Below are 24746 nucleotides of genomic sequence, written 5' to 3'. Positions count from 1 at the left end.
GAGACGGCTGGGGCTGGGGGGCCACCGAGGAGGGGGCCGTGCCCTGCAGGTGCGGGATGCAGGGAGGCTGCTCAGAGTAGAGGGCGTCTGAGCTTGAAGGATGAGTAAGAGCCTTTTATTCATTCATTCAACAAACATTTATTGAGCACCTACTGCATTCCAAGCTCTGTCGAAACCGCAGGGAAGGTGACGGACGTACTGCCTCCTCCTGCGGAGCTCACACCCTAGTGGGTGGGGTGCAATGATAAATGTGCCACCCATAAGAGCTGCAGGTTCTAAGGAGCGGGCAGGGATGGGGACAGGCAACAGGCCAGTGTGGAGGCTACTTTAGAACCGCTGATGAGACAGGGACTCCGGGGGAGGTGCCATTGGAGCGGTGCCCTGAAGGATGCAGCCATGGGAAAGGTGGGGGAGGCCTTGGGTGGGGGAAGAGCAATCGGGATGGAAACTACCACTAATGCAAAGGCCCCGAGCTGGGAAAGCTCGTGAAGTGTCTGGGGGACTGAAGGAAGGTCAGTGAAGCTGGTGGAGGAGGGGGAGGGGAGTGGGATGGAGGACAGGGTGGGGGGCGGGGACGCTGGCAGGATGCCCAGCACAGAGCAGGGGCTGCCACGATGCTCATCTCCATCCATCCAGGTAGGGCGGGAAGCAGGCTGCCATGAAACTACCTGAAGCCCCCTCCCACCGGGGTCTCCTGCAGTTCTCCCAGGCTGTCAAGACAGCCCAGGCCCCTCCCAGGCTGTGCCCACTTTGATGAGGGTGGCGGCTGGCACTCACATGTCCATTTGGAAGCAGCAAGCTGCTGGCCCACTCGCTGTCATCTCAGCCCCCACCCCCGGTGGGCCTGGGGCCACACCCCACCACTAGGGCCCCTCGGGAGGTGTGCGGGTCTGGAAGAGGGGAGGGAGGAGGAGCCCGGCGGTGCCCAAGGCACACACAAACACAAACACCCACAGGAACAGCCGGTCCGCCACCATGGCCACATACTTCCAGTCTTCAGTGACCTGTGGGCAGACACAGGGGCTGGTTATGGGGGGCCAAGCACCTGGGGCCCCTCTGCGTTGCCTCCCCTCCCCAAGTCGGGCCCTTGGCACCAGGCCAGTGAGCCCAGGGCCAGCTCTGAATTCCAGGCTGGCCTCCTCAGTGTCCTCAAACTTAGTGAAAGGAATCACCCTGACCTGTCTCCTGCAGCCCCACGGGGACCAGGGCTCAATGGAGGGTCAGGAAGTTACCATATCATGATCCAAAAACCAAATCTGATTTATAAGGCAGATGAGGCCTGGGGATCACAGGCTCCTTCCTCTCACTTTCACCCCAAACGCTCTGCCCCAGCCGGCCCTATCCAGGGGAAGCTTATTAGCCTGCAGGATGCCTGGACATCAGGCTCTTCATTTTCCTCAATTCCACTTCCAACCATGTCTACTCTTCCCTGTAATTATGACCCAGCCTCGTCCTGCCCCACCCTCTGGGTTTCTTTCACTCCTGGGTCTTCTCAGACCCCAGCGTTGTGTGTGAGGTTGCCAGAAACCTGGCTGGCCTCTGGGAGGGCCACCGCAAATGTGGTCCCTCTTCTGTGCCGGGGCTGTGGTGAGACCCAGCGTGGGTGGCCTGGCCTCCCTCCCTGGTGCCACTTTCACATCATGCCTGTCCAGCTCATGCCACATACTTCCCTGCTCAAGGCAGTGGGATGGGAAGGGTGCAGCAGAGGCTCTGGAGTTGGAAACCTGGACAGCAACCAATGAGTTGAGGTTACTGACCTGAGCTGCCCGGGCCTGGTCAGTGGTGTCAGTCTACCTTTCAGGGCAATCCTGTTTCAAGGCCGTACCTCCGTCCTCAACCAAGCACGTCTGCTTTCTGTCCCCAAGACTGCACAGTTCCCCACACGGAGCTCTCCTCAGCTTTCTTGAGTTTCTTTTTGACAGCTCTAATCCCAAAGGGCTTTCTAGTGTGTGCTCTCCCCCACCCCCTTTTATATTTTTGTGCTATTTATAGTGACCAATTAATCACCAGGGAGGGTGAAAGTGCTGAAGATGAGAAACAGCATGGGTTGGTTTAGGGGGCTCTAGAAAAGAAGGAAACCTCTTTTCTCCAACTAAACATGAGAGTCAGTCAACCAGTAATCACCACGCGCTCAGCACAGGGAAGGGAGAACAAGAAAGTTTAAGGACATCAGAAAGATCTGTGCACGAGGCCTGGCTCCATCCTTGCCGGCTGTGTGACCCCAAGAAAGTCAACGAGGCTCTCTGTGCCTCACTTTCCCCATTGTAAAATGGGGGGTTGTGGAAAAGGCTGAGCAGTAATGTCTCGGCAAAACACGGATGCGCAACTGGGGCTAGATGACATTGATAATCATATCAATAGGCTAATTACTTGGTCCCTTCCCTCGAGAGCCTTGCAATTCAGCTAGAAACAGCAGGGCACTCCGGAGTGCCAAGCAGGAGGTGAGGCCTTTAGAAGAAGCAGCTCAAGTTGGGTGCCTCCGGAGAGCAGCGCTTCTTTAACTCTAATGTGTACACAGCCCCCAGGTGATCCGGCTAAAAATGCAGGCTCCTGGACACTTCCCCCATAGACCCTGGCTCGGCTAGAAAGGGCAACCCCAGAAGCTTTAGTGAGAAGAGATCCCCTGTGGCTCTCCTTCGGCCAGCAGGACCCCAGCCCAAATACAGACAAAAGGGAGCCAACAAATTAGGTGATGCTGAGCGACTGAATGGTTTGAAATGAGATCAAATTTAAACACGACCAAATTAATTATTTAGAATGCAAAATCAGATCGTGCTATAGAGCTGTGCTTCTCAAGCTGTGATGTGCCTGCAGACCTCCTGGAGGTCTGGTTAAAAAGCAGGTTCTGATTCAGCAGGTCTGGGGTGCGGCCAGAGGACCACGTTTCTGCCCAGCTCCCAGGGGGTGCAGACACCCCTGGACCAGAGCCACAGACTGAGTGCAGGGCTGCGCAACTATCTCACGTCCTACATTCCGCTGGTGAGCAACTCGCTTCTTTCCATTCCATAGCATGATTTTGGCACTTCCCCAGTCTGCTCTTTTCTCTCCGCCCTAACTAATGGAATTCCAGGGCTTTCCCTTGAGAATGCTGCTAGCGAAAAGGAAACTGAACATGTGGCTGCAGAGGGAAAGACAGATAAGGTGTTGAAACGAGAACATTCACGAGGGTATGTCTTGCTCTCCCACCCAGCGTGGAAACATAGGTGAAATGTCTGTTACCATTGCATTCTGTTTTCAGTTGTTACAAAACTGTCCTTAAAACTGCGACTCGTTCAGAGGAGTCCTTTGAGACACCCAAGCTGTGGTGCTCATTGCTTTATCCTATGAAAGTGAACTTAACCTCTAAGAAAAATCTGTAATTCTAGTCCCTCGCCTTGATAATATATTGCCCTGGTAGCAGTAACATTTTAACTGATGTTTCTGTGCGCCTAAAAGCTATAGATAAAAAGGTGGATGGATTCTTTGCAAGTCTGAAGAGGTGGAGAGAGGATGCCCTCTGTGCTGCAGGACTGAATTCCCTGGAGGTCCTGCAGTCAGTGCTTGGCCCCCCACTTCAAGGCCGGTGCCCACCCCCACCCTCTCTGCCGGAGGCACTTCTCCAGCACAAGGGTGCTTGCTCCTGGCTAAGTGGCACCACCCGGAAGTGCAGGGGAATGGGCAGCCCAGGGTTGTCCTCGACCGGTAGGGGATGAGAGCTGGTGGGGAGCTAGCCCCGCCAGGCCCTGTCTTTGGGGGTTGGAGATACGCAGAGCAAACAAAACTATATCAGCAGCCGAATGCATGAAGCTGTCGCGGGGCTCCTGATTCAAACAAGGAGTGTGGGAGTCCCGGCCTCGAGCTCCCCTAACCGTGGGCGACGGGGGCCTGGTGCTTTCCCCTGGGCTGACCCACTTACACTCTGGTCCCGGTCGTCGCTCCTCATGTGCTCTGCGATGAAGCTGACGCCCTCCAGGGCCTCCTGCACACCCTGCCGGAACCTTCCAGAAGGCCGCGGGCGGAAGTCCCGGGGCATCCCCGCGGGGTCGGGGCAGCGGCCGGAGGGGCCCCCGGCGGTGGCCTCGGCCTGGGTCCCGCGGGGGCGGCCGGGCCGGGGCTCCCCGGGGTTGGCGCCGCCGCCGCGCGGGCGCTGCATGAAGAGGCAGGCGGGCAGCAGCTGCAGGAAGCAGCGCCGGACCCAGGGCGCCATGGTGTGGGTGCTGGGCGAGCGGTGGTGCACGTTGAGCACGCACACGCTGGTGACGATGGAGAAGGTGACGAGCACCATGGTGAACATGAGGTACTTGCCCATGAGCGGCACGTCCAGGGAGGTGGGCGGCACGATCTTGGAGATGAGCAGCAGGAAGACGGTGAGCGCCAGCAGCACGGAGATGCACAGCGTCATCTTCTCGCCGCAGTCGGACGGCAGGTAGAAGACCAGGATGGCCAGCGAGGTGATGAGCACGCAGGGGATGATGAGGTTGATGGTGTAGAAGAGCGGCTTGCGCTTGATGATGAAGTCGTAGGTCACGTCCACGTAGCTGGGGTCCTGCGGGTCCACCGTCCTCCGCCCCGGGAGCGCCACGATGTCCCACTCGCCGCTGGGCGTGAAGTCGTCCATGCTGGCCATGGGCGACTTGAGGACCATGTCGAGCTCCGTGTGGTCGTAGGTCCAGGAGCGGAACTTGAGGGTGCAGTTCTGCTGGTCGAAGGGGAAGTGCTTCACCTGGATCTTGCAGGCGCTCTTGTAGATGGCGGGGGGCAGCCAGAGGATGCTGCCGTTGGAGCAGACTACCACGTTGGTGTAGAGCGACACCTCGTATGTCCCGTCGGCGCTGGGGGCCGGGGCGGGGCGCCGGGCACGGCAGCGTGAGGGAGACCCGCGCGCCGGGCCGGCAGCTGGCACAGCTCCCGCACGCCCCCACCCCCGCGCCCCCAGCCCCCCCATGGATGCCGCCCCGAAAGGGGCCTGTTTTATGTGGGTCAAAGATAAATAAATAATAGGGGGAACGGAGGTTAAAATAAGTTGAGCCTATGGAAATGCTGGTGATCCACGAAAGGGAGGGGTAAGGGGGATAGAAAACAAAGTTGGGGGAACAAGGGCTAAGAGTAGATGGAAATACTAGCAGTCAGCGAGAGGGAGGCGTGAGGGGTATGGCATGTTTGAGTCTTTTTGCTGTTTTCTCTTTCTGAAAGGATGCAAATGTTCTAAGAAATGATCAAGGTGATGAATATGCAACTAGGTGATGATATTGTGAGTTACTGGTTATATATCGAGAATGGAATGATCATATGGTAAGAACATTTGTGTTTGCATAGGATTAAGTTTAATTTAAAAAGGGGGGGGGCTGTTTTTAATCCCTTCCAACATGAAGAAGTTAGAAAGGCCACAGCCCAAACGCCCCTCAAGAGAGGGGTAGAAAGATCACAGGTGATGGCGGAGTTCGAGAAAATAGGACTTAACAAATGAACGTGAGTGCTGAATCATTAAATTGGTATCTCTTTTAGCGTCCAGTATCTCAGAGCAGCTGGAAGTGAAAACCTAACATGGTGGCATTGTAGCCCATGCCAAACTCTGAAATCTGTTCTACAACTAATTGTCACGATGTGCTTTGAAATGTATTGCTTTTTTGTATATATGTTATTTTTCACACACAAAAAAGTTAAATGTGATGATAAAAAATATTTATTCCTTCTAGCCTCCTATATTCTGGAGCAGCTAGAAGGAAAAATCTGAGAGAACCACATGGTAGCCCATGACAAACTCTGGGATCTGTCCTGTAACTACTTGTTGAAGAGTGCTTTGAAAACGATTGCTTTTATCTTTCTTTGCTTTGTATATATGTTATACTACACAATTTAAAGAGTTTTTGTAAAGGGGGGGAGGCGCCTGTTTTTCTCAGCAGTGGTACAGTGGGGAGGGCCCTACCATGAGGCAGTATGAAGGCACACACGGAATAGCTTGTTTAAGCCTCACAAGAGTCCAAAGAGGCAGGTTCTGTTATTATCCCCATTTTACAGATGAGCAAACCAAGGCTCAGAGAGCTTAAGGGACTTCTCCAAGGTCAGAAAACAAGTCAACTTGGTACAGCTGAGACTTGAACTTGGGTCTATCTACCTCTAGACCTTGTGCTCTTAATTACACACTCTCGCTGTATAATTACAACCCAGGAAGAATCTCTTTAGTCCCCCACCCCCAACCTACCAAAGGTATTAACACATCATAAGTGGGTGCTCCCAACCCCCAACACTGACAAAGCCACCAAGGTCTCAGCCAAGCATGGAGGACAGAAGGGGCACTGGGCTTCTCTCTGGGCCTCTGACTTCCCACCTATCACTGAGGGCACTGGCCCTGCCCATTCCGAAGTTTGGGTGAAACACCACGTGGCCCTGGGCCACCACTCACTTATTGTAAAGGACGATGTCCGGCAGCCAGATGCGCTTCGCAGGGATTCTCAGGATGTTCACGCCCTCGTAGCGGGAGCTGTTCCAGGCCAGGCGGTAGTCGGTCCATTCCTGAGCGGACAGGCAGGGCCCCGCCACTTGTAGGTTGGTCGTCACCAAGAGGCAGCCCTAGAGGAGCTGTCGCCTGGGCTGGGGACCCTACGGGGTACTCACCTGTTTCAGCCAGACGTTAGTGGTCATGATCTGTTCCCGCTCATTCTGGGGAGGGAAACGGGGCTTTCAGTTCGCAGGAGGGGGGCTCGCACGGGCCTCGCTTTGTTATGCAGAAGGCTCTGAGCTCCAGGCCCCTGAGACCAATTGCTGATCCAACACCCAAGCTCATTTCCCCCAAACCTGGGCCTCCTTCAGCATCCCCATCTCAGTGAATGACAAGCCCCAGCTATTCGATTCCACAAGCCAGAAAGCCAGGGAGTGGTCCCTGCCACCCCGCTCACTGATTCATCAATGACTCTTCTGGACTGGACTTGCCACAGGCATCTCAGATAGGTCTGCCTCTCTCCAGCTCCACTGCCACCGCCATCTGTCTCCTGAAGAACTGCAGCAGCTGCCCTGCTGGCCTCCCTGCTCCATCCTTGTCTGCTTTTAGTAGCTCAAGCCGTGCCTCCCATCTCACCCACAGTAAAAGCCAAAACCCTACCATGCTGGCGGGACCTACGAGATCTGTTTTCCCCTCATGGGCTCCACTGCCTCCCATCTCATCACACTCTCTTTGGCTCATTCTCCTTCAGCCCCCTTGCCTCTCTGCTGTCTTCCAGCACCCTCCTGCTTTTACAATACTGTTCTCGCTTCCTGAAAATCCCCATGGCCAACTTTCTCACCTTCTTCAGGTCCCAGAAATGTCACCTTAAAAGAGGTCTTCCCTAACCTTCTTAGATCAAGCAGCACCCCTCCTACCTTGCTTTATTTTGCTTTGTAGCACTTATCACCACCTGGTACTGTATTCACTTGTGTATTGTCTGCCACCTCCCACTAGAATGTAAGGTCCCTGAGGGCAGTAGAGTACTTAGTGGAGTAACTGGGACATATTAGATATTCAATGAATATTTTCTGAATGAATGCATCACGAGTCCTAACAGCAGGCCAGGCCACCATCACCCCTGTCTCACCCAGACCACTGTAAGACCTGCCCAACCCAGTCTCTCTCCATCCACCTGCACACACGTGCCTATCCTCCCTATACATCCAAAATGAACTTTCCAAAGTTCTTGGTGCTTTTGACCTTAATGCCAATCCTGCTTATGTCACTCCTGCGGATTCCCTCCTATATAGAATAAATATTTAACTCCTTCACAGAGTCTGCAAAGCTCTGCCAACTTTCCCAGCCTCATTTTACCTCCCCATGCCTTTTGTTAGGTGCTGTGGCCACCCTGGCCTTCTTGAGTTCCCGGAATGTGTCTTTTTCTCTTACTCTGCTTTTCCTTCTCTCCTGTCACCAAGATAACGCCAAGACCACTGAGCTCAGCTGGAGAGTCACTTCTCCAAGCAACCTATGCTAGACCCTCAGTTAAGTTTATTGGAAGGATAAGGTTCAATTGCCAGTAACAGAGAGCCAGGGTAACATTGGGTTAAACACAGCAGAAGTTTTCTTTCTTTCTCATGTGATAGTTTGGACAGATATGATGATTTTGCTTTATAAATTCCTGAGGGACCCAGGTTCCCCTCAGCTTTCTTCTCTATCACACTCAGCATGTGAGCCTCATCCAGATAGTCCAAGATGACTGCCAGAGCTCCAGCCATTACATCCACATTCCAGGATACTGGTGGGGATTGAGAAGGTGGGGATGGAAAGAAAAAGGATGCATACCAACTGTCTCTTTCTAATTGAATTTTTTCTAATGGAATTTTTAGATTATTTACATTTAATGTATACTAATACTGGGTTTTAACCTACCATCTACCTGTTTTCTGTTTATTCATTTTTCTTTTCTTGCTTTGTTTTGAATTAAATATCATATTCCATTCTCCCCATGTCAGCATGACTCCTTTTAGTAGTTTACCCTAGAGACTATAATAGGCATAATAGACTTTTTACAGTCTGATATAAATTAGTACATTTACCACTTCCGGAACAAGGAAAGGATTTCAGAACATTTCAACTCCATTTATCACCTAGCATAATGGAGTTGGACTATTATTGTCATGTAGATAACACCATATGCAACTAAAGTGTTTACACTTTCAACATCAATTTAAATAAACCCATTGTTCTAATTTGCAAACTGCTGGAATGCGATATACCAGAAACGGAACAGCTTTTTAAAGGCAGAATTTATTAGATTGCAAGTTGACATGTTCTAAAGCCACGAAAATGTCCAAATTAAGGCAAGGCTATGAAAATGTCCATCCTAAGGCATCCAGGGAAAGATACCTTGGTTCAAGAAGGCAAATGACGTTCAGGGCGTCTCCTCAACTGGAAAGGCACTTGGTGAACATGGCCACATCTGCCAGCTTTCTCTCCGGGTTTCTTGTTTCATGAAGCTCCCTCGGGGGCGTTTTCCTTCTTCCTCTTCAAGGTCTCTGGCTGCGTGGGTTCTCATGGCTTTTTCCAAAGTGGTTCCCCCTTAAAGGGCTCCAGGAAGCAACTCCACCTGGAATGGGTGGAGACACGTCTCCATGGAAACCACCTAATCAAAGGTTACCACCCACAATTGGGGGTGTCACATCTCCATGGGTAATCATAAAGCTCCCACCCAGCAATATTGAATGAGGATCAGAGGACATGGCTTTTCTGGGGGTACACTACAGATTCAAACCGGCACACCCATATATACATCTTCTCTGTTGTGCTTCATTATTGCCTATATTTCTGCATTTCTACTGGGATCATTTTCCTGGTAGCTAAAGAACATCCTTTGATATTTCCTTTAGGTTTGGGTCCTCCGATATTAAAATCTCTCATTAAAGGTGAAAACATCTTTTTTTCATCTTCGGTTTTGAAGGATATTTTTGCTGGTGGTAGAATTCTAATCTTGCAGTTTTTTCTTGAGGCACTTTTAACATGTTCCATTTTTTGGCTTCCATTTTCAATTGTCAGTCTTATTGTTGTGTCTTTTGAACATAATCTTTTTTTTTTTTTTGGCTGCTTTTAAGAGTTTCTCTTTTGTCTTTGGTTTTTGGTGTCTTTTTCTATCTATATGTCCCTTGTGGGGTTCAAAGACCCTCTTAAATATGCACCCAAATATCTTTAGTCAGTTTGGGAATATTCTCAAGTCCATATAACTTCAAAATATTGCTTCTTATTTTTATCTCCTCTTCCTCTCCTTCTGAGATTCCAATTACACATCTTAGAGCTTTTTAACATGCCCTATATTATCTTCTCTTCTGCATTTCCATCTTTTTTTCCTCTCTGTGGTTTGTCTAGATATTTTCAATTGACCGTTCTCCAACGAATCCTCTCTTCAACCTCCGCCCAATCTGATATTCATACCCTATGAGTTTTAAAGGTTTTGTATATTTTTAGTTCTAAATAGCTTAGAATCGACTCTGTTTTTCTTTACATTTACAATTTTCAGTACTCTGGAGAAATTTTCCATCATTACAATTTTCTTGAGATATTAGTTGCAGTCATTTTAAAGCCTATGTCTGATAACTCCAACATCTGGGTCACCTAAGTGTCTGTTGCTAGTATCTGCTTGTTTTCTCCCGGTCTTTTCTCAGTTGGGCTCGTCTTAGGGCATTCTTGTAAATTTTTATCCAATTTTATATCCCCCCAGAGAGCATTTACTTTAATTTTATGGCAGGCAGTTAGAGTTGAGGCCGAGTTGAGGCAGTCTGAGGCTAAGCTTGTTTCAGAGTGGGTTTTAGGCTTCGTGAGGGCTGGTATAATTTTATTAGTTTACTTTTAAGAGTAACCCTTCCAGGATCCCCACTAAGGCCTTATCTCCTCGGTGGGGCACAAAGTTCAATATTTGTCACCTCCCTGTGAGATTCCAAAAGTCCAGATAAGATCCTCAGCCTCTCACCTACTGGTTTGTGCCCAGCTTTTTAGCCTCTTGCCTTAAACTGTTTACCATCAAATGAGGGGAAAGCACCACAGATGTCAGAGTCACCTCCCCATGCCCCCGCGCCCTTCGGCTCCCGGTCCCTCAAGTCCTGGCTGCCTTGGTACCCTCTCCAATACCATTCTTGGTTTTGATAGTGAAAATAGGCTTTATTTTTTTAGTATAATAGCTGCCCGCAATATACTGGTGTATGAGTTCCAAGAGAGAGAAAAGAAAATACAAGCATTCTAAAATAAGCTTTCATTTGCCTTTTCACGCAATTCTAAAGAAAATACTCCAATTCTGCTGAACATTACATCTTGGGGAATTATATTTTTCCATGATAAAAGTGTAATTATGGTGGCCCCAATCTTGATAATCTGTAAAGAGTTGAATAAAAATGGCCCACATAGTATAATAGCATATCCATAATGAATGCCTCCCTTCTTTGAATCAAATAATAATTATAACCAGTGTAAGACACTCGTATCAATAAACAATGAAATGTGCATCAAATGTGCATGAAAACATACATTTCTATTTCCTCTCTTTTTTACTCTGGAGATACTTTAAAAATGGATTTTTTGATACACAGAAATGAAAGCTATCTACATGCAACTCTGGAGGAGATTTAAAACCCAACAGAGAGGAAATAATAATGCCTAATTTCAAGTGGATCAGCTTGGTGTAAGAATAAATCCAAGAGGGTGGGCCACAGTGGCTCAGCAGGCAAGAATGCTTGCCTGCCATGCCAGAGGACCCGGGTTCGATTCCCAGCGCCTACACATGTTAAAAAAAAAAAAAAAAAACAACAGAATAAATGCAAAGAATCTCCTCATCATATACAGAATGCTCAGGGACTTAAAGGTATGTTGTGAAGGGCCAAAGTTACCTAGAAATAAAATCTCATTTGAATGTTATCACAAGTTATCAATACTATCAAAAGAAAACAGAACTGTATAGAAAATTTGCATCTACATTAAAAGAAAAAAAAAAGTTCAGTACCTTCTGGCAATTGGGAAAGATTGTTCTTGGGTGACACCCTGCTCTGCCATTAGTGAAAGTCACAGTTCCTCAGCTGACTTAAAGAAAACTTTTTAGACTTGCGGAGGGTGCAGTGCAGCCTGTGGCATCAGTGTGCGTGCTGTGTCCTCCAGCCGAGGGGACCGAACTCAGGCTGCAGGAGCTGGGGGCCGTGGCAGCCAGGAGGGGGATTTCATCAGTCCTGGGCACCGGTCTAGCTGCGAGCAAGAGGAAGCTGCAGCCGATGGGGGCTGCCCTCACCTGACACCTTCAGCAGCAAACAAGGTAAAGCAGCTTCTGAAAGACAAGCCTGAGGGGTGCACGGGTAGCTCAGTGGTAGAATTCTATAGCCTGCCATGCAAGAAACCTGGGTTCAATTCCCGGCCCATGCACTTCCCAAAAAACAAACAAAAATTCACCAAATGGTGCTGCAATAATGGGGTAGATACTCCCGTGGAAAAATGATGAAATGTGACCCTGACATACAGCATGCAAAAAAAAAAAAAAAAAAAAAAGATAAGCCCCCTGAACAGGTAGTGTGAAAGTTGGTGTCTGAACCAGGGTTTTAATGGTTTTTCTTATAAGCTCTAGACTATACGAAGACGAAAGGAGATTCTGACGAAGAAGTTGGTCAAGATGGAGTCCGAGTGTTCATCACAAAAAAGCGCAGCTTCCACCTTTAGGAACAGAAAGGGATTGCGGAGAAGACAAATTATGCAGTGAGTTTGTGTTCAATAGCCCAGTTTTTAAGGGAACTTGTGAGTGTGGAAAAAGCTTTCATATTGGACCACCTCACGCCTCCTCCTTCAGCTGCAGGCTCCAGGGATGCTCCTGGGGGGACTTGGGGCTTAAAAATAAATGATGTGGGGTGGGACGAGGGCGGCTCAGTGGCGGAGGCCTCGCACGGTAGGTCTGCCACCCAGCCACTGCCGCACCGCCCAGAAGTTCGTTCATTTTTATTGCGTGACTGCTCTGTTCTTTGTTTATCCGTTCTCCTGCTGATCGATGTCTGCAGTGTGTCCAGTTTGGGGCTCTGATGAAGAAAGCTGCTGTAGGCTTGCACAAGCCTTTGTTTGGACTTATGTTTTCGCTTCTGCTGAATCTCCAGGAGTGGAGTTGCTGGGTCATGTGGAAAGCATATGCCTAACTTTATTAGAAACTGAGAGTAGAGCACAGCATCAGATAAATGTACAGATAAGGAAGCCTGGCTCACAGAGAGAAAGGAGGTTCAACGAGCCCATTTGGCAACAATTATTAAAACAGACAAACAAACAAAAGCACTATTTTGTTTACAACCTAAACAGCAGAGGTGCTTTAATAAACTGGGTGCACCTGAAAATTCAAATCTGTCTCCCCCTACTAGGGTGCAAGCTGCATGGGATCAAGGAAGGGAGAATGGGGCAGACCCCACAGAGAAGGAAGGCTGAGCAATATCCCCACAGCACTCAGGTCTGCTCCTGGCGGGCAGATTCGGGGCACCTCCTCAGTGGCACTCCAGTAATAAACCCCGCACCCCACATTTAGCTCAAGCCAGCTGGTCCCTTTCTGCTATTTGCAACCGAAAGGATTCTAAATACCCAGAATGGTACTTGGAGACGGGTCAGGGGTATTCCTGCAGCTTCTCACCCTCACTGGCTCACCTCTGCTCCTGGGCAATTGAACTGCCTTTGCCTGGGGCTTCCGCTCCGTGCAGCAGCTGCTCCAGCCCCAGTCCTGCGGGGGGTCTGACCGGCCACCCTGCCTTCCCTGCCACCCCCCCCCCCCGCCCCCTGCCCCCAGCAGCTGCTGAGTGTGCCTCCAGGGCCTGGCCCCCACAAAGAGCTGCTTCTAAAGCTCTGTTTGCCTCGCCCAACACCGAACCACTGCCTCCTCCCCAGAGACCTTAAACTGGCCCTGCCCATAACTTTCCCTTCTCAAAACCACATAGACAAAACAAACCCTGAAAAATAGGGGCGGAGGGCTGTAAAACCTAATATGAGCCCTGTGTGCCTCCTTTCAGGAACACACAGCTCACGGTGCTTCCCCAGCCCTCAGGGCCAAGGCTTCAGATCGGGTCAGGGTGGGCTGAGGCCGGAAGGGCTGCCAAAGCTGCAGGCCCATGTCCCTTCCCCGGCTTGGCGGCTGCAGGGCAGAAGCCGGGCTTGTCCTGTTCAGCAAATGGCCCTTGGCTGGCTGGACACGTGGTACTCGGACGCCAGCCCGGGCGAGGCCTGGCCAGAGGCCCTGACTCCTTCCGGGCTGGCTGCCGAGGGGACAGGGTCGGAGGGCACAAGCCCTTCCTGACTGGAGGGCTCCGTATGTGGGGGCCGGTTGTGCAACAGAGAGAGGCTGGGGGCAGGAAGGGAGCCGCCTGAGAGAAGAAGTAGGTCAGGCCCCTTGCTGCCCTCTGCCCTCCTTCCCTCTGCTGGCCACAGGGCCCTGCAGGCTCCTCAGGTGGCTGCCCCCTTCTCGGCTGATTACAAAGGGAGGGCTCGAACCCTGGGGGTGAGGGCACGGCGAGGGCCACGTGGGGGTGCTTTACAATGGGCCATGACGCCCTGTGACACGCAGAGGGGAGAAGAAGAGAAGAGAAACTCCCTGGCACCCCGGCCTTCCTTGGCACCGCCACCCCCACCCCACATCCACCCCGCCCAACCTGTCATACCTGTGAACTCGGCAGACCAGCCCTCCTTTCGTACCCATGCCGAGCACCTTCTTTGTCCAAACCCTCATCTCACTTGGCCAGGCAGGTATTGGTCTCCAGCCCTGCCCCTGGGCCTCGGCACCCATCAGTGGCCCCCACCTGGTTCCTATTTCCCCCTAAAAGTAGGGGGCAAGCGAGGTCATGTGATGCACAGGCTGGGAGAGGCAGTGGGGCAGGGCTGTGAGCACGAGGAAGAGAAGTTGGTGGCTCTGCTGGAAGCCCAGCAGAGGTCCACCTATCCAATGGTCACTGCCCTCCTCTTCTGTGCTAACAAAGCCCTGGCTCATTGGACACACCACATTCAATGGGTCCCTCTCCAGCTCCCTTGCCCTGTATTGAAGTCGAAGTCAACCGTAGCAATTCTATTCCTCTGGCCAATAACTGGTTAAGGCTTAGGCATGAACTGGCCAATGAGATGCAAAAGGTGGCTCAGAGAGCAGGTGTCTGGGAAGGCTTTCCTCATACTCAAAGAAGGGACCCTAAAAAGAGATTCACCATTTCCTGCCAAGAACAGTATCACGGGGAGACTTTATGTTTGGAGCTGTGGCAGCTATCTTGTGACCATGAGGGAAAAGTGAGAGGATCTTGGAGTGCTAACAGCACTGATAACAACCCAGAGTCCTCACAGCACTGAGTCACCTAGTTACAATTCTGGAACCTTCAGCCTGGTGTCTTGTTATGTGCTATACTAGCTGCTTTTATCGGGTTTGTCACTCTTCGCTGGGTGTTCTGTTACTTGCAACCAAAGCATTTTCATCAATATATAGATCATCGATTTGCAGCTGGCTCTAAACTGTTGAGTGAGGTGGACAAAGTGGGCCGGATGTCTAATGAGAAGAGAACAATGTGTGCAAAAGCACAGAGGGTTTTTGGGAAATCAGAGAGTCATAACCTAGAGGCAGGGTCAGAGCCCTCAAAGTTTGAGACAAACTCCTTAATTTCTAGATACGGAAAAAAATATCAGAAGAATCACCTGGGACCGACCCAGGAAACGGGGGAGATGCCAGAAGTAAAACATTCAGTCGCCCAGCTCCCAGCCCCACACTGAACGGCCACTCCTCTTCTACTGCCAGGCACTGGGCACCCATTCTAGCTTCTCCTCGTGCGTCTCGGGCCCCCGCTGCCCCTGCACCTACCACGCTGATGAGCTGGGCCAGGATGAGCTGCAGCTGGATGGAGATGCGCTGGGCAGAGCTGGTGGCGGGGCGGATCAGGTTGTTGTAGTGAGTTTTGTTTAGCAGGTCATCCATGAGCCTCTCCTCAGCGTTCGCCACGCGGCATTCCCCTGGGAAAAATCACATCGGGCCCGCTGGACCTTTGTCCATCTCACCCTCACTGCAGCGGATGGCGAGGGGGCCAGGGCTCAGCCACAGACAGGTATCCTCGGGGCTGGCAGAGGCAGTCAAGGGGCTGGCGGGGGCTTCGAACTAAGTATGTCCAAGACAGAGCTCGGCTCTCTCCTCCCACCCCAAACCTCTTCCCCTCCTGTTCCCTCTGGCAATGAATGGCACCCCGTGCTCCAGACACTCTAGTCCCAACAGTGGGCGTTTATTCTTGAGCCTTCCCTTAGCTCATCTGAGTGGGCACCCAGCCCTGTGTATTTGACCTTTCCAGCCTCTCCGTCTGTCTGTCCACCCATCTCCACCCCTCCGACCTTGACCCTAGTTCACCACCCATCCCTGTTCCAGCAGCTTCCTCACCAGACTCCCTCCCACCCACACACCACCTAGCGACAGAGCCGTCCTCCTAGAGCACAAACTGGACCAGGGCCCTTCTGCCCATGGCCTCGGAGAGCTGCAGGTAGGACTAAAGCTTAAGTGTCAGCTCCTGCTCGCTTCTCTCCCGTGCTGCCCGCAAGGTCTCCCTTCCACGTCTTAGAACACACTCTTTGTTCTGACAGGTTCCAGCCATCCAACATCCGGGTGCCTGTCGTGTGCCATTCACTGTGTTCCCTGCTGGGAATAATGACAAACAAGCAAACAAAACACGGAAATGGAGACAGTGGGGCTTTCAAAGAACAGAATGGGGGGTGGGGGTGCATAGGCTGGGCTCAGAGGTGCAGCTGCAGGTGCCAGGGGCCCCCGAAACACCCAATGGAAGGGCCGGCCGGGAAGTGGCTCCTGGGTCTGGAGCTTAATTAAAGGAGACATCTCGGTTCAGAGCCCTATTCAAGGCCCAGCTCAAACGCGGCCTCGTGCAGGGAACCTGACCCTGAGAGCACACAGCCCCAGATCTGTGCCTCTCCACACCCCGATCCCTTGCGTCTTTGCTTCATCTCCTTCCCATGTCTTGGAGTGCGATTCAGAGGCCTGGCCTTGTTTATTCTGGTGTCTTACGGGAAACGTGGCAGCTGTGGGTGGAGGGTCTGCTTTGGAAAGAGCAAGACTCAGGGGAGGGTCAAGGATACCTGAGCAGGAGCCCAGGAGCAGAAAAGGAGGTAGAAGTGGGACGGAAGAAAAAGTGCTGAGTAGGGTGGGAGAAGAGAATAATGGGGGCTGGAGGGGCAGGGATGCTCAACGGGGTGGGGGTGGGGGGTCCTGCCTGGCCCACCAGGCCCAGGAATTTAATTACATCCTCCCCCGGAGGGCCAGTTCACTGAGTCTTACCGCGCCCCTCCCTCTTTGGGTAGGACCAGAGCATGGGGTGCCCTGACTGTGCAGATCCACAGTAGACTCTCAGGTGGGTGCTGGGCTGGACCCGTTGCTGTGGGTAGCAGCCACCATCCTGCCTGCTCCATGCACTTTCCAACTCACTGCCCATCTGGAGCAGATGCAATATTTACTGCCTTGTAAAATACGTCCGCAGCTCACCTGCGGCCTGCTGTCCCTCCCCCAAACTTCCCGGGGTTGTCCAGGGGCCTCCCGGGCTGCCTGGTCTAAATTCTGGACCCTGGCCCTCATACCCCAGACCTACAGGGTATGATGGAGACTTATCCGTCCTCCACTCCCCTCTCAGAGGCCAGCTTCCCGAGTACCCTAAAAGCCAGGCTGTAGCCCCAGGCTGCAGCTGGGTCATCCGCACAGCCCTTCTCTACCTATGTGAGCTGACCTTTCATTGCAGAGATGCCTGCGAATTGCCCAAGTCCATCAGAAAAGGCTGGGGCAGCTCTAAGGGTCAGAGCCTCAGTTCCTGCCTTCTCCCCTGCAGTCTTGTAGAGCTGGGGAAGGCTGGATCCGTTGTCTCTGCAGCCGCAGGGGGATGGTCCTGGGAGCCCCCAGGGAAGCAGGGTTGCCCTGCAGGCTGTAGGGGCTGGGCATACAGCTCCGGACCCCCCTGCGATGTACAGGCTCCTCATCTTTGCGCCTGTCTTGGGCTTCAGGAGTTCAGCTGCCCCCCTCCCTCCACCCAGGAACCCTCCCTCATCTTGAGGACCAGCTATGGGTTGCAGAGTTAGAGGCACCCAGAACTTTTGACCATTTAGCCCAACGCTCTATTTCTCAGCTGGGGAAACTGAGGCCAAAGAAGGAAAGGAAATTACTCAAAGCCCCCCAGCAAGTCAGCAGGAGAGCCAAGCCAAGACAGAGGCCTGCCCCAGCCCCCTTCCTTCTTGAGATCCTTGTTGCTTCTGCTGTGAGGGACTCCCTGCCTCTGCCGAGGCTGCGGTGGGCCCTGGCTGGGGCCATGTGCACACTCGTGCCTGCACTAGGTTTATACATGTGTGTGCATGTGTGTGTGCCAAGCAGGGCTGCTGGGGTTGAAAATACTCCGACCTCCCCCAGAAAGGAGAAAACCAAACACCTGACTAGCATATGCCAGTGGGACCTGCTGGCTCAAAAGACAAGAACCAGGCCTTTTACTCCAGCTGACGAGGCTGGCCCAGAATGGGTGGGAGCTCTGGGGGGCCCGTGGGGGTTCACTTCCCAGCCCAAGAACCCACATGGTTAAAAAGGAGTGTCACCGCTAGGGGTCAGTCACAACTCAAAGATTCTGTTGAGGAATGGGTCATACCTGTCTCGGTCCAGGGTTCTCCAAGGGACCAGGTCTGCTCTGGAAAACTGCTCCCTGGGAGAAAGGGGTTCCAATCCCAGGAAACCATAGGTGCAATTCTAAACTATGTGAGTATGTGAACAGTTTGTAGAAAAGCATATCTGACCTTAAAATCTATATTGGAAAAATGGCCATACCTCTGGTTCTGGAATACAAACTACAGAAAGGAAGGGTCAATAGAATCTTCTTGGCAAGATTTCACTCTGTGAAAGGCAGAGTGATTTTCAATTGGGGTGCATCCTTAAACTGCAAAAGGAAGCACTAGATTTGTGTTTATTAAAAGATAGCTGTGGGTTAAAAAAAAAAACAAACTTGAGGCTTTACCTTTTACAAAGAACTTAGTGTCTCTCCACCATGTGTAAGAAAGGATGCTCATAAAATGCAGATTTCCCAGGCCCCACTTTAGGAGATTCTGGTCCAGTGGGCCACGGGTAGGGCCTCACCATCAGTACTGGGTGATTTGGAGGTAGGCTGCTCCAGGAACATGGCAGCCTACCTCCAGACTGCACGCAAATATGTAGGCAGGGCATATCGTCCCCATTCAACAGATGGGGAAACTGAGGCTCAGAGAGGGGAGTTGAATGGAACGGGTGGCCGAGCAAGGGACACCCTCATTGAGTGCGGACACCATCTTTGACGAAGTCCCCACGTCCCTGTAGGAACCTTGTGTGTCCCCCCACCCGGCATCCCTAGCCGGTAATGGCTGTCTCTCCAGGGAAGATGTAGTCTCAATCCTCTAGATTAATCAGGGCTCAGACAAGCTTGGACCAGGTGGTAGGAGCTGAAAGGGTCCTCAGGAGCTCAGATGGGGAAACTGAGGCCCAGAAAAAGTATCTAGACTCTGCCTGGAGGAGAAAAGCTGATTGATTGTATTTCCCTTTCAGTGTCAGGTCCTGCTCCAGCAGCGAGGCTGACTGGCCTTACCAGGGCGGGTGTGCAAAGGCGTGGGGTGCCATCAAGTGTGTTTCCTGGGAGACCTGCCCCAATTGCAAGATACTTCGGGGCTGAAGAGTTAGGCAAGCCCCTTCCCCCATCTCGGCGAAAGTTTGCTCGTCTCTCAACAGCGCTGCGGCAGGAGACCCTTCCCTGGGGCTGAGCTGGGCATTTGCTCCCCGGCGTCTACACCCGCCGGGCTGCCGGCTGCGCTGCTTTAGATCGTCAAGAAAGTCACTTCGCCGGCGGGGGAGGTGCCTTGGCCCCGCGGGGACCCAGACTCGGTGCCTCCGGGCATCCTTGCGCAGCCGGGACTGAGCCGAGCTGCCTGGGGGGCCGCCGGGCAACCCGGCCCGGCTGCTCAGCCCAAGGGGGGACCGTCGCCCCCAGAACCTCGCGGCCCGCCCCCGCGGCTGCAGCGCCCGGCCCCGGCCCCTCCCTCCACCTGTGGCCAGTCTGTCCCCGCTCGGGCGCACCCCGCCCCACTCCCTCCTTCCCCGAAAGCAGCTCACCGCCTCGGCCCAAGACGACCAGGAAGCAAAGGACCAGGGGGTGCGCGCTCCCCATGGCGGGCGGGGGCCGGGGAGGCGGCGGCGGCGAGCTGGGCTGTCGGGCCGCGCGGGCACTGGCGAGCGGCGAGCCGGCCTCGGAGCTCCGCACGCGCCGCGGCGGCAGGCGCTAGGACCGCGCGCAGTGGCCGGGAGCCCCGCCCACTGGGGGGAGAGGAGGCGGGGCTTCCCCCTCCCCCGCCCCTCCGCCTCCGCGCTGGGCTCTTCGCCTGCAGCCTGGCCTGGGGACGTCCCCACCTGCTCCGAGGGCGCAGGCTGGGCGGCGCCGCGCCCCTCCGGCAGCCGGGGAGACTGAGGCCTCGGGGACCGCAGGTGCCGGCGCGGGACCCCTCCTGCTCCCAGAAGTGGTTGTCCCCCAGCAACCGAGGTCCTGGGCTCTGCCTGCTGTCACCCTGAACTCATGACTTGGGGGTTCTTTAGAAAAACGAATAGTCTCAAGTTCAGATTTTGCGGGCTCTGCCTTTGCTGAAGGAACGGGGCGCTGCAGGGATTCAGCGTTCTTGAGGGTCTCCTGCTCTCTGCAGACGCTGGGGGAGAAAAATGAGAGGGATTTGGGAGGGTGCAATAGCTTGGGGTGTTCTTACCCAGTTTGGGGAACGGTGGAAGGGCGCAGACTTCCCCGGGGAGGATGGCAGGGGTGGACTGCCGGTGGCCTCCCCCTTGGGCTTTAAGACCTGAGCTGACCAGAGGCAGTTCTCAGGGCTTGGGATCAAGCCTCCGGCCTCCCTGCCCAACCTCGGGGTCCTCGCTAAGGTTTAGAATGAGCCCAGTCCCCGCCTCAAGACCGGACCCTGATCCAGAAGGGCCTCTGGCAGGCTTCCCAAGGCCCAGGCACTCCCTTTCCCTCTCACTCCAGCCCCCCACCCTGGTCTGGGACAGGCAGGTCTAAAAACTGGAGGAACGTGGTGGGAAGGGAGGGTCAGTCCATGTGACTGATTTACCTCTAGGATGGGTTGGACGATTTAGGTTTGAGTGCATCCTCTCTGTCCTAGACAGCAATAACAGGTGAAATATAGAAAGTAACTAAAAAAAAAAAAAAAAACCATAGCCAGGTTGAAGATAAGATAATCATCTCCAGGAATCAAAAACAAAAGAAACACAAAATGGTCAGGGGGCTGAAACCTGGGACTTGCTGTGCTCCGGAAGCTGAAAGCAGGGGCGGGTCCTTAGGAGTAAAGGAGGACTAAAGGACTCTCAGCTGGAAGTCAGGACTTGAGTGTACCCCAACCCCTGCCAGGATGCTGGGGATGCGAAGCCTACTGCTGGTCTGTTATCTGTAATCTTAGCTTTATAGCTATCCCCAGAATATCACAAGACAGGAGTTTGAACATTCCATAAAACCTAGAGGCAGCTAAAAAATTGTAAGACAAATTGGGTGAGCAAAGATGGGAGGGTAGTAAGAGAGGGAGGGAACAAACATAACATCCATTCAAAATAGGCAGGAAATAAGCAATGTGTTCAGAGAATGAGGAGGACATGCCAAAGGGACACAGAAGCCAGCTTGAAGAGGCTCCACTGGCCAGATCTTGGGCAATTTGAACATTAAAATAAGTAATGACAGTGATGAATTATGACCCATTGAATAAAGTAAGAAATGATGAGTCTATATGGAAGCAGATAAATAACTGGGTAAATTGAAAGTTTGATGAGAAACACGATATTTGCATAGTTTCCAAGTACCTCCACACAAAATACTTATTAATTATAACGGGAAAAGAGTTAACTCTAAAGAGGAGATCTCCAGCAGACACCACCTGTTGTAGGCTGTATAATGTCCTCCAAATAATGTCCTCCAAAGATGCTCAAATCCTAATCCTTAAACATGTGAATATGCTACCCTTATATGGCAAAAGGGACTTGGCAGATATGATTTGGTTAGGGATTTGGAGATAGGGAGATAATCTTGGGTTATTTGGGGTGTACCTGCTGTAATCACGGGGATCCACTCTGGAGGCCAGAGTGGGAGAATGCAGTGTGAAGACAGAAGCAGAGATTGGAGTGAGGCTGCCCCAAAATTTGAGACTTTGTGATGACCCCATCCCAGTCCCCAGCTTGTAATACTTTATGTGCATTGCCTACAAGGATATTCACCTACATAGGCAAAATGTAGCCATCAAGTCAGGGAATTAAGACTGACAAGCTTTACTGCCATCTGATCCTCAGATATCATTCAAACTTTGCTACTTGTCCAATAATATCCTTTACAACAATCAAGTGTTGCATTTAGTTCTGATGTCTCAAATTAATCTATATATTCAGTGCTCTTCTGGTACAAATCCCAATGGAATTTTTCATGGAACTTGACAGACCGATCCTAAAAACCATATAGATATCAAAGAGTCCCACCCATATCTCTTGGCAGCAGTAACCCCATGCATTCAGAGATGGGATGCCTCAAAGGGCAAACCTCAGCCAATGAGGAATAAGAGTTGATGGATAAGTTACTCACCTTGCCCCTCAGATGGAACAACTGAGGTGTGGTCCACGTGGTTTCTCAGAAGTCCTCAGTGAGGTTGAGCCCCGGTTACCTCCACTGCCACCCTGATCACTAACACACCCTCTGTTGGTTTTCTTTCTTCCCCTTTCTCACTCCCCACTCCTTTACCTGTGCTTCCTAGAATCAGCTGCTAAAGAAAATGTTTGTCCCAAATCCTGGTCAGGCTCTGCTTCTAGGAGAACCTCAACAAATTACATTTTTAAAGAATAAGAATGACAGGAGGTGCTGAGTGTTCTAGTTTGTAAGCTGCCAGAATGCAATATACCCTCATCTGCTAGCCTCTTCTCATTTCCTAAGGCTTCCCGAGGGCATTTTCCTTCTGCTCCAAAGGTCTCCAGCTGCGTGGGCTCTACTGAGTCTGGTGGCTCTCAAGCTTTTTCCAAAATGGTTCCCTCTTAAAGAGCTCCAGATAAGCAACCCCACCCTGAATGGGTGGAGAAAAATCTCCATGGAAACCATCTAAGCAAAAATTAACACCCACAATTGGGTGGGTCACATTCCCATGGAAGCAATAAAAAAGATCCTACCCAGCAATACTGAATGAGGATTAAGGGAATGGCTTTTCTGGGACACACGACAGATTCAAAATGGCACACTGGGTGATGGAATGTATCAAGACATATAGACGTATTATAACACATAGGAATTAAGGCAGTGAACATTGACATGGCAATGAACAAATGGACCCATGGATGAGAACAGGAACCCAGAAGAAGCCTATGTACACATGAAAACTTGAAATGAGACTGAGGTTCCCCTGTAGTTATGGGAGGAGAGGATGGAATATTCTATAAATGGTGTTGGGACAATTGATTACCTGTATGGAAAGCAAAAGCAATTAGATCCCTCACTTACATCATAGCAAAAATAAATTCCAGGTTGATTAAAGATCTAGTGAAAAGCAGAACTTTAAAAATTTTAGATGAGGCATAGCTTTAATAATGGAAGGTGGTGATGGTAACACAGGACTGTAAAAGTAATCAAAGTCACTGAATTGCATACACAATAAACTTACACAAGGAAGCTTAGGTAGGTAGTGGAGAAGCTTAGACTACTTATAGGCATGCCTAAAAGCTACTTCTGGAGGACCTCTCTTGTTGCTCAGATCTGGCCTCACTCTCTCTAAGCCCAATTCTGCAAGTGAAATCACTGCCCTCCCCACTGTGTGGGACATGACATCCAGGGGTGAAAGTCTCCCTGGTGATGTGGGAGAGGACACCCAGGGATGAATTCAGACCTGGCACTGTGGAATCAACAATTCCATCCTGACCAAAAGGGGGAAAAGAAGTGTAATTAATAAAGTATCAGTGGCAGAGAGAGTTCAAATAGAGTTGAGAGGCTACTCTGGAGGTCACTCTTTCGCAAGCTTCAGTTAGACACTGTTACCTGTCATAACTTACCAAAACCATTCCAGCCAATCCTAAAGAACACCTAGCCCAATATATAAGATTCTACAAAGGTTCCATGTACTAGGGTAACTTTCCAGAAACCTACAACCTCCAGATGGGTCCCTGGACCAGATAAGTCCAGGGAGAGCTCAGCCTCTCCAGAATATCAGCTAGTTTCACCCCCTACCTCATATTACTGACAACACCTTCCAACATGAAAAAAGTTAGAATGGCCATAGCCCAAGTACCCCTGAAGAGTGGGAGAAAGATCAAAGGTGATGGTGGAGTTATACAGAGAAGGTAAGATATGGTTTAACGAATAAGTGTGAGTGCTGAATCACTATATTGATATCTCTTTTAATCTCCAGTATCTTAGAGCAGCTAGAAGTAAAAATCTATAATTGTAGAATTGTAACCCACACCAAACTCGGAAATCTGCTCTACGACTAATTGTTGCACTGTGCTTTGAACTTTATTACTTTTTTGTATATATGTTATTTTTCACACAAAAAAAGAAAATCAATTGTTATGATAAAAAATATATATTCCTTCTAGCCTCCAATGTTCTGAAAAATCTAGAAGGAAAAATCTGAGAAGATTGTATGGTAGCCTATGACAAACTCTGGGACCTGTCCTGTAACTGCTTGTTGAAGAGTACTTTGAAAACTATTGCTTTTTTTCTTTCTTTGCTATGTATATATGTTATATATATGTTATATTATACAATAAAAAAAAAGACTTTAAAAAGTTGCATGAGGATGTTCACAGTTGCATTGTGTGTAGTAGTGAAGAGCTGGAAACAACTAAAACGTCCCTTAGCAGGAGCCTGGCGGAAAGAACTGTGAGTTCTCCAGTAGACTAAGGGTCAGCAAACTACCGCCCAGCTTTTGTCCAACCAGGGAGCCCAGAAGAAGCATTTTTACAACAGCAACACAAAAATAAGTATGCAACAGAGAGCATTTTGGCCTGCAAAGCCTTTAAAATATTTACTATCTGGCTTTTTACAGAAAAAGTTTGCCAACCCCTAATCTAGACTCGTGTGTATTTGCATGAATAAATCTTTAAAATAAAAAGTAGTGTGAAGCAAAATGGTAAGTTTAAATGATATATATGAAGTGCATGTACTATATTACAAACATATATACACATAATAAATAATATTTAAAAGCACGTTTGAAGAGACCCACAAAAATGACAGAACTATAAAAACTGCCCAGGTGGGTTAAAATCTAAGGTGAGTCATGG

At 50.9% G+C, this 24746-nt stretch overlaps 1 protein-coding gene across 1 annotated transcript; it reads right to left on the bottom strand.

Moving 5' to 3' along the window:
• Positions 1-613: 613 nt before the first annotated feature.
• Positions 614-19645, bottom strand: CHRNB4 (cholinergic receptor nicotinic beta 4 subunit). Its single transcript, XM_077126673.1, has 6 exons — positions 19560-19645; positions 15264-15412; positions 6595-6639; positions 6383-6492; positions 3896-4811; positions 614-1004 (listed from the first exon to the last, which is right to left on the bottom strand). Exons 1-6 carry the CDS (start codon positions 19612-19614, stop codon positions 864-866), a joined length of 1416 nt encoding a protein of 471 aa, XP_076982788.1. The 5' UTR covers positions 19615-19645; the 3' UTR covers positions 614-863.
• Between the last annotated feature and the right edge of the window lie 5101 nt (positions 19646-24746).

Source organism: Tamandua tetradactyla, chromosome 14 (assembly GCF_023851605.1).
Source record: "Tamandua tetradactyla isolate mTamTet1 chromosome 14, mTamTet1.pri, whole genome shotgun sequence".
NCBI classification, from domain to species: Eukaryota; Metazoa; Chordata; class Mammalia; order Pilosa; family Myrmecophagidae; genus Tamandua; species Tamandua tetradactyla.
Note: the sequence above shows the minus strand (reverse complement) of the source record. Positions and strands in the feature narration are given on the sequence as shown.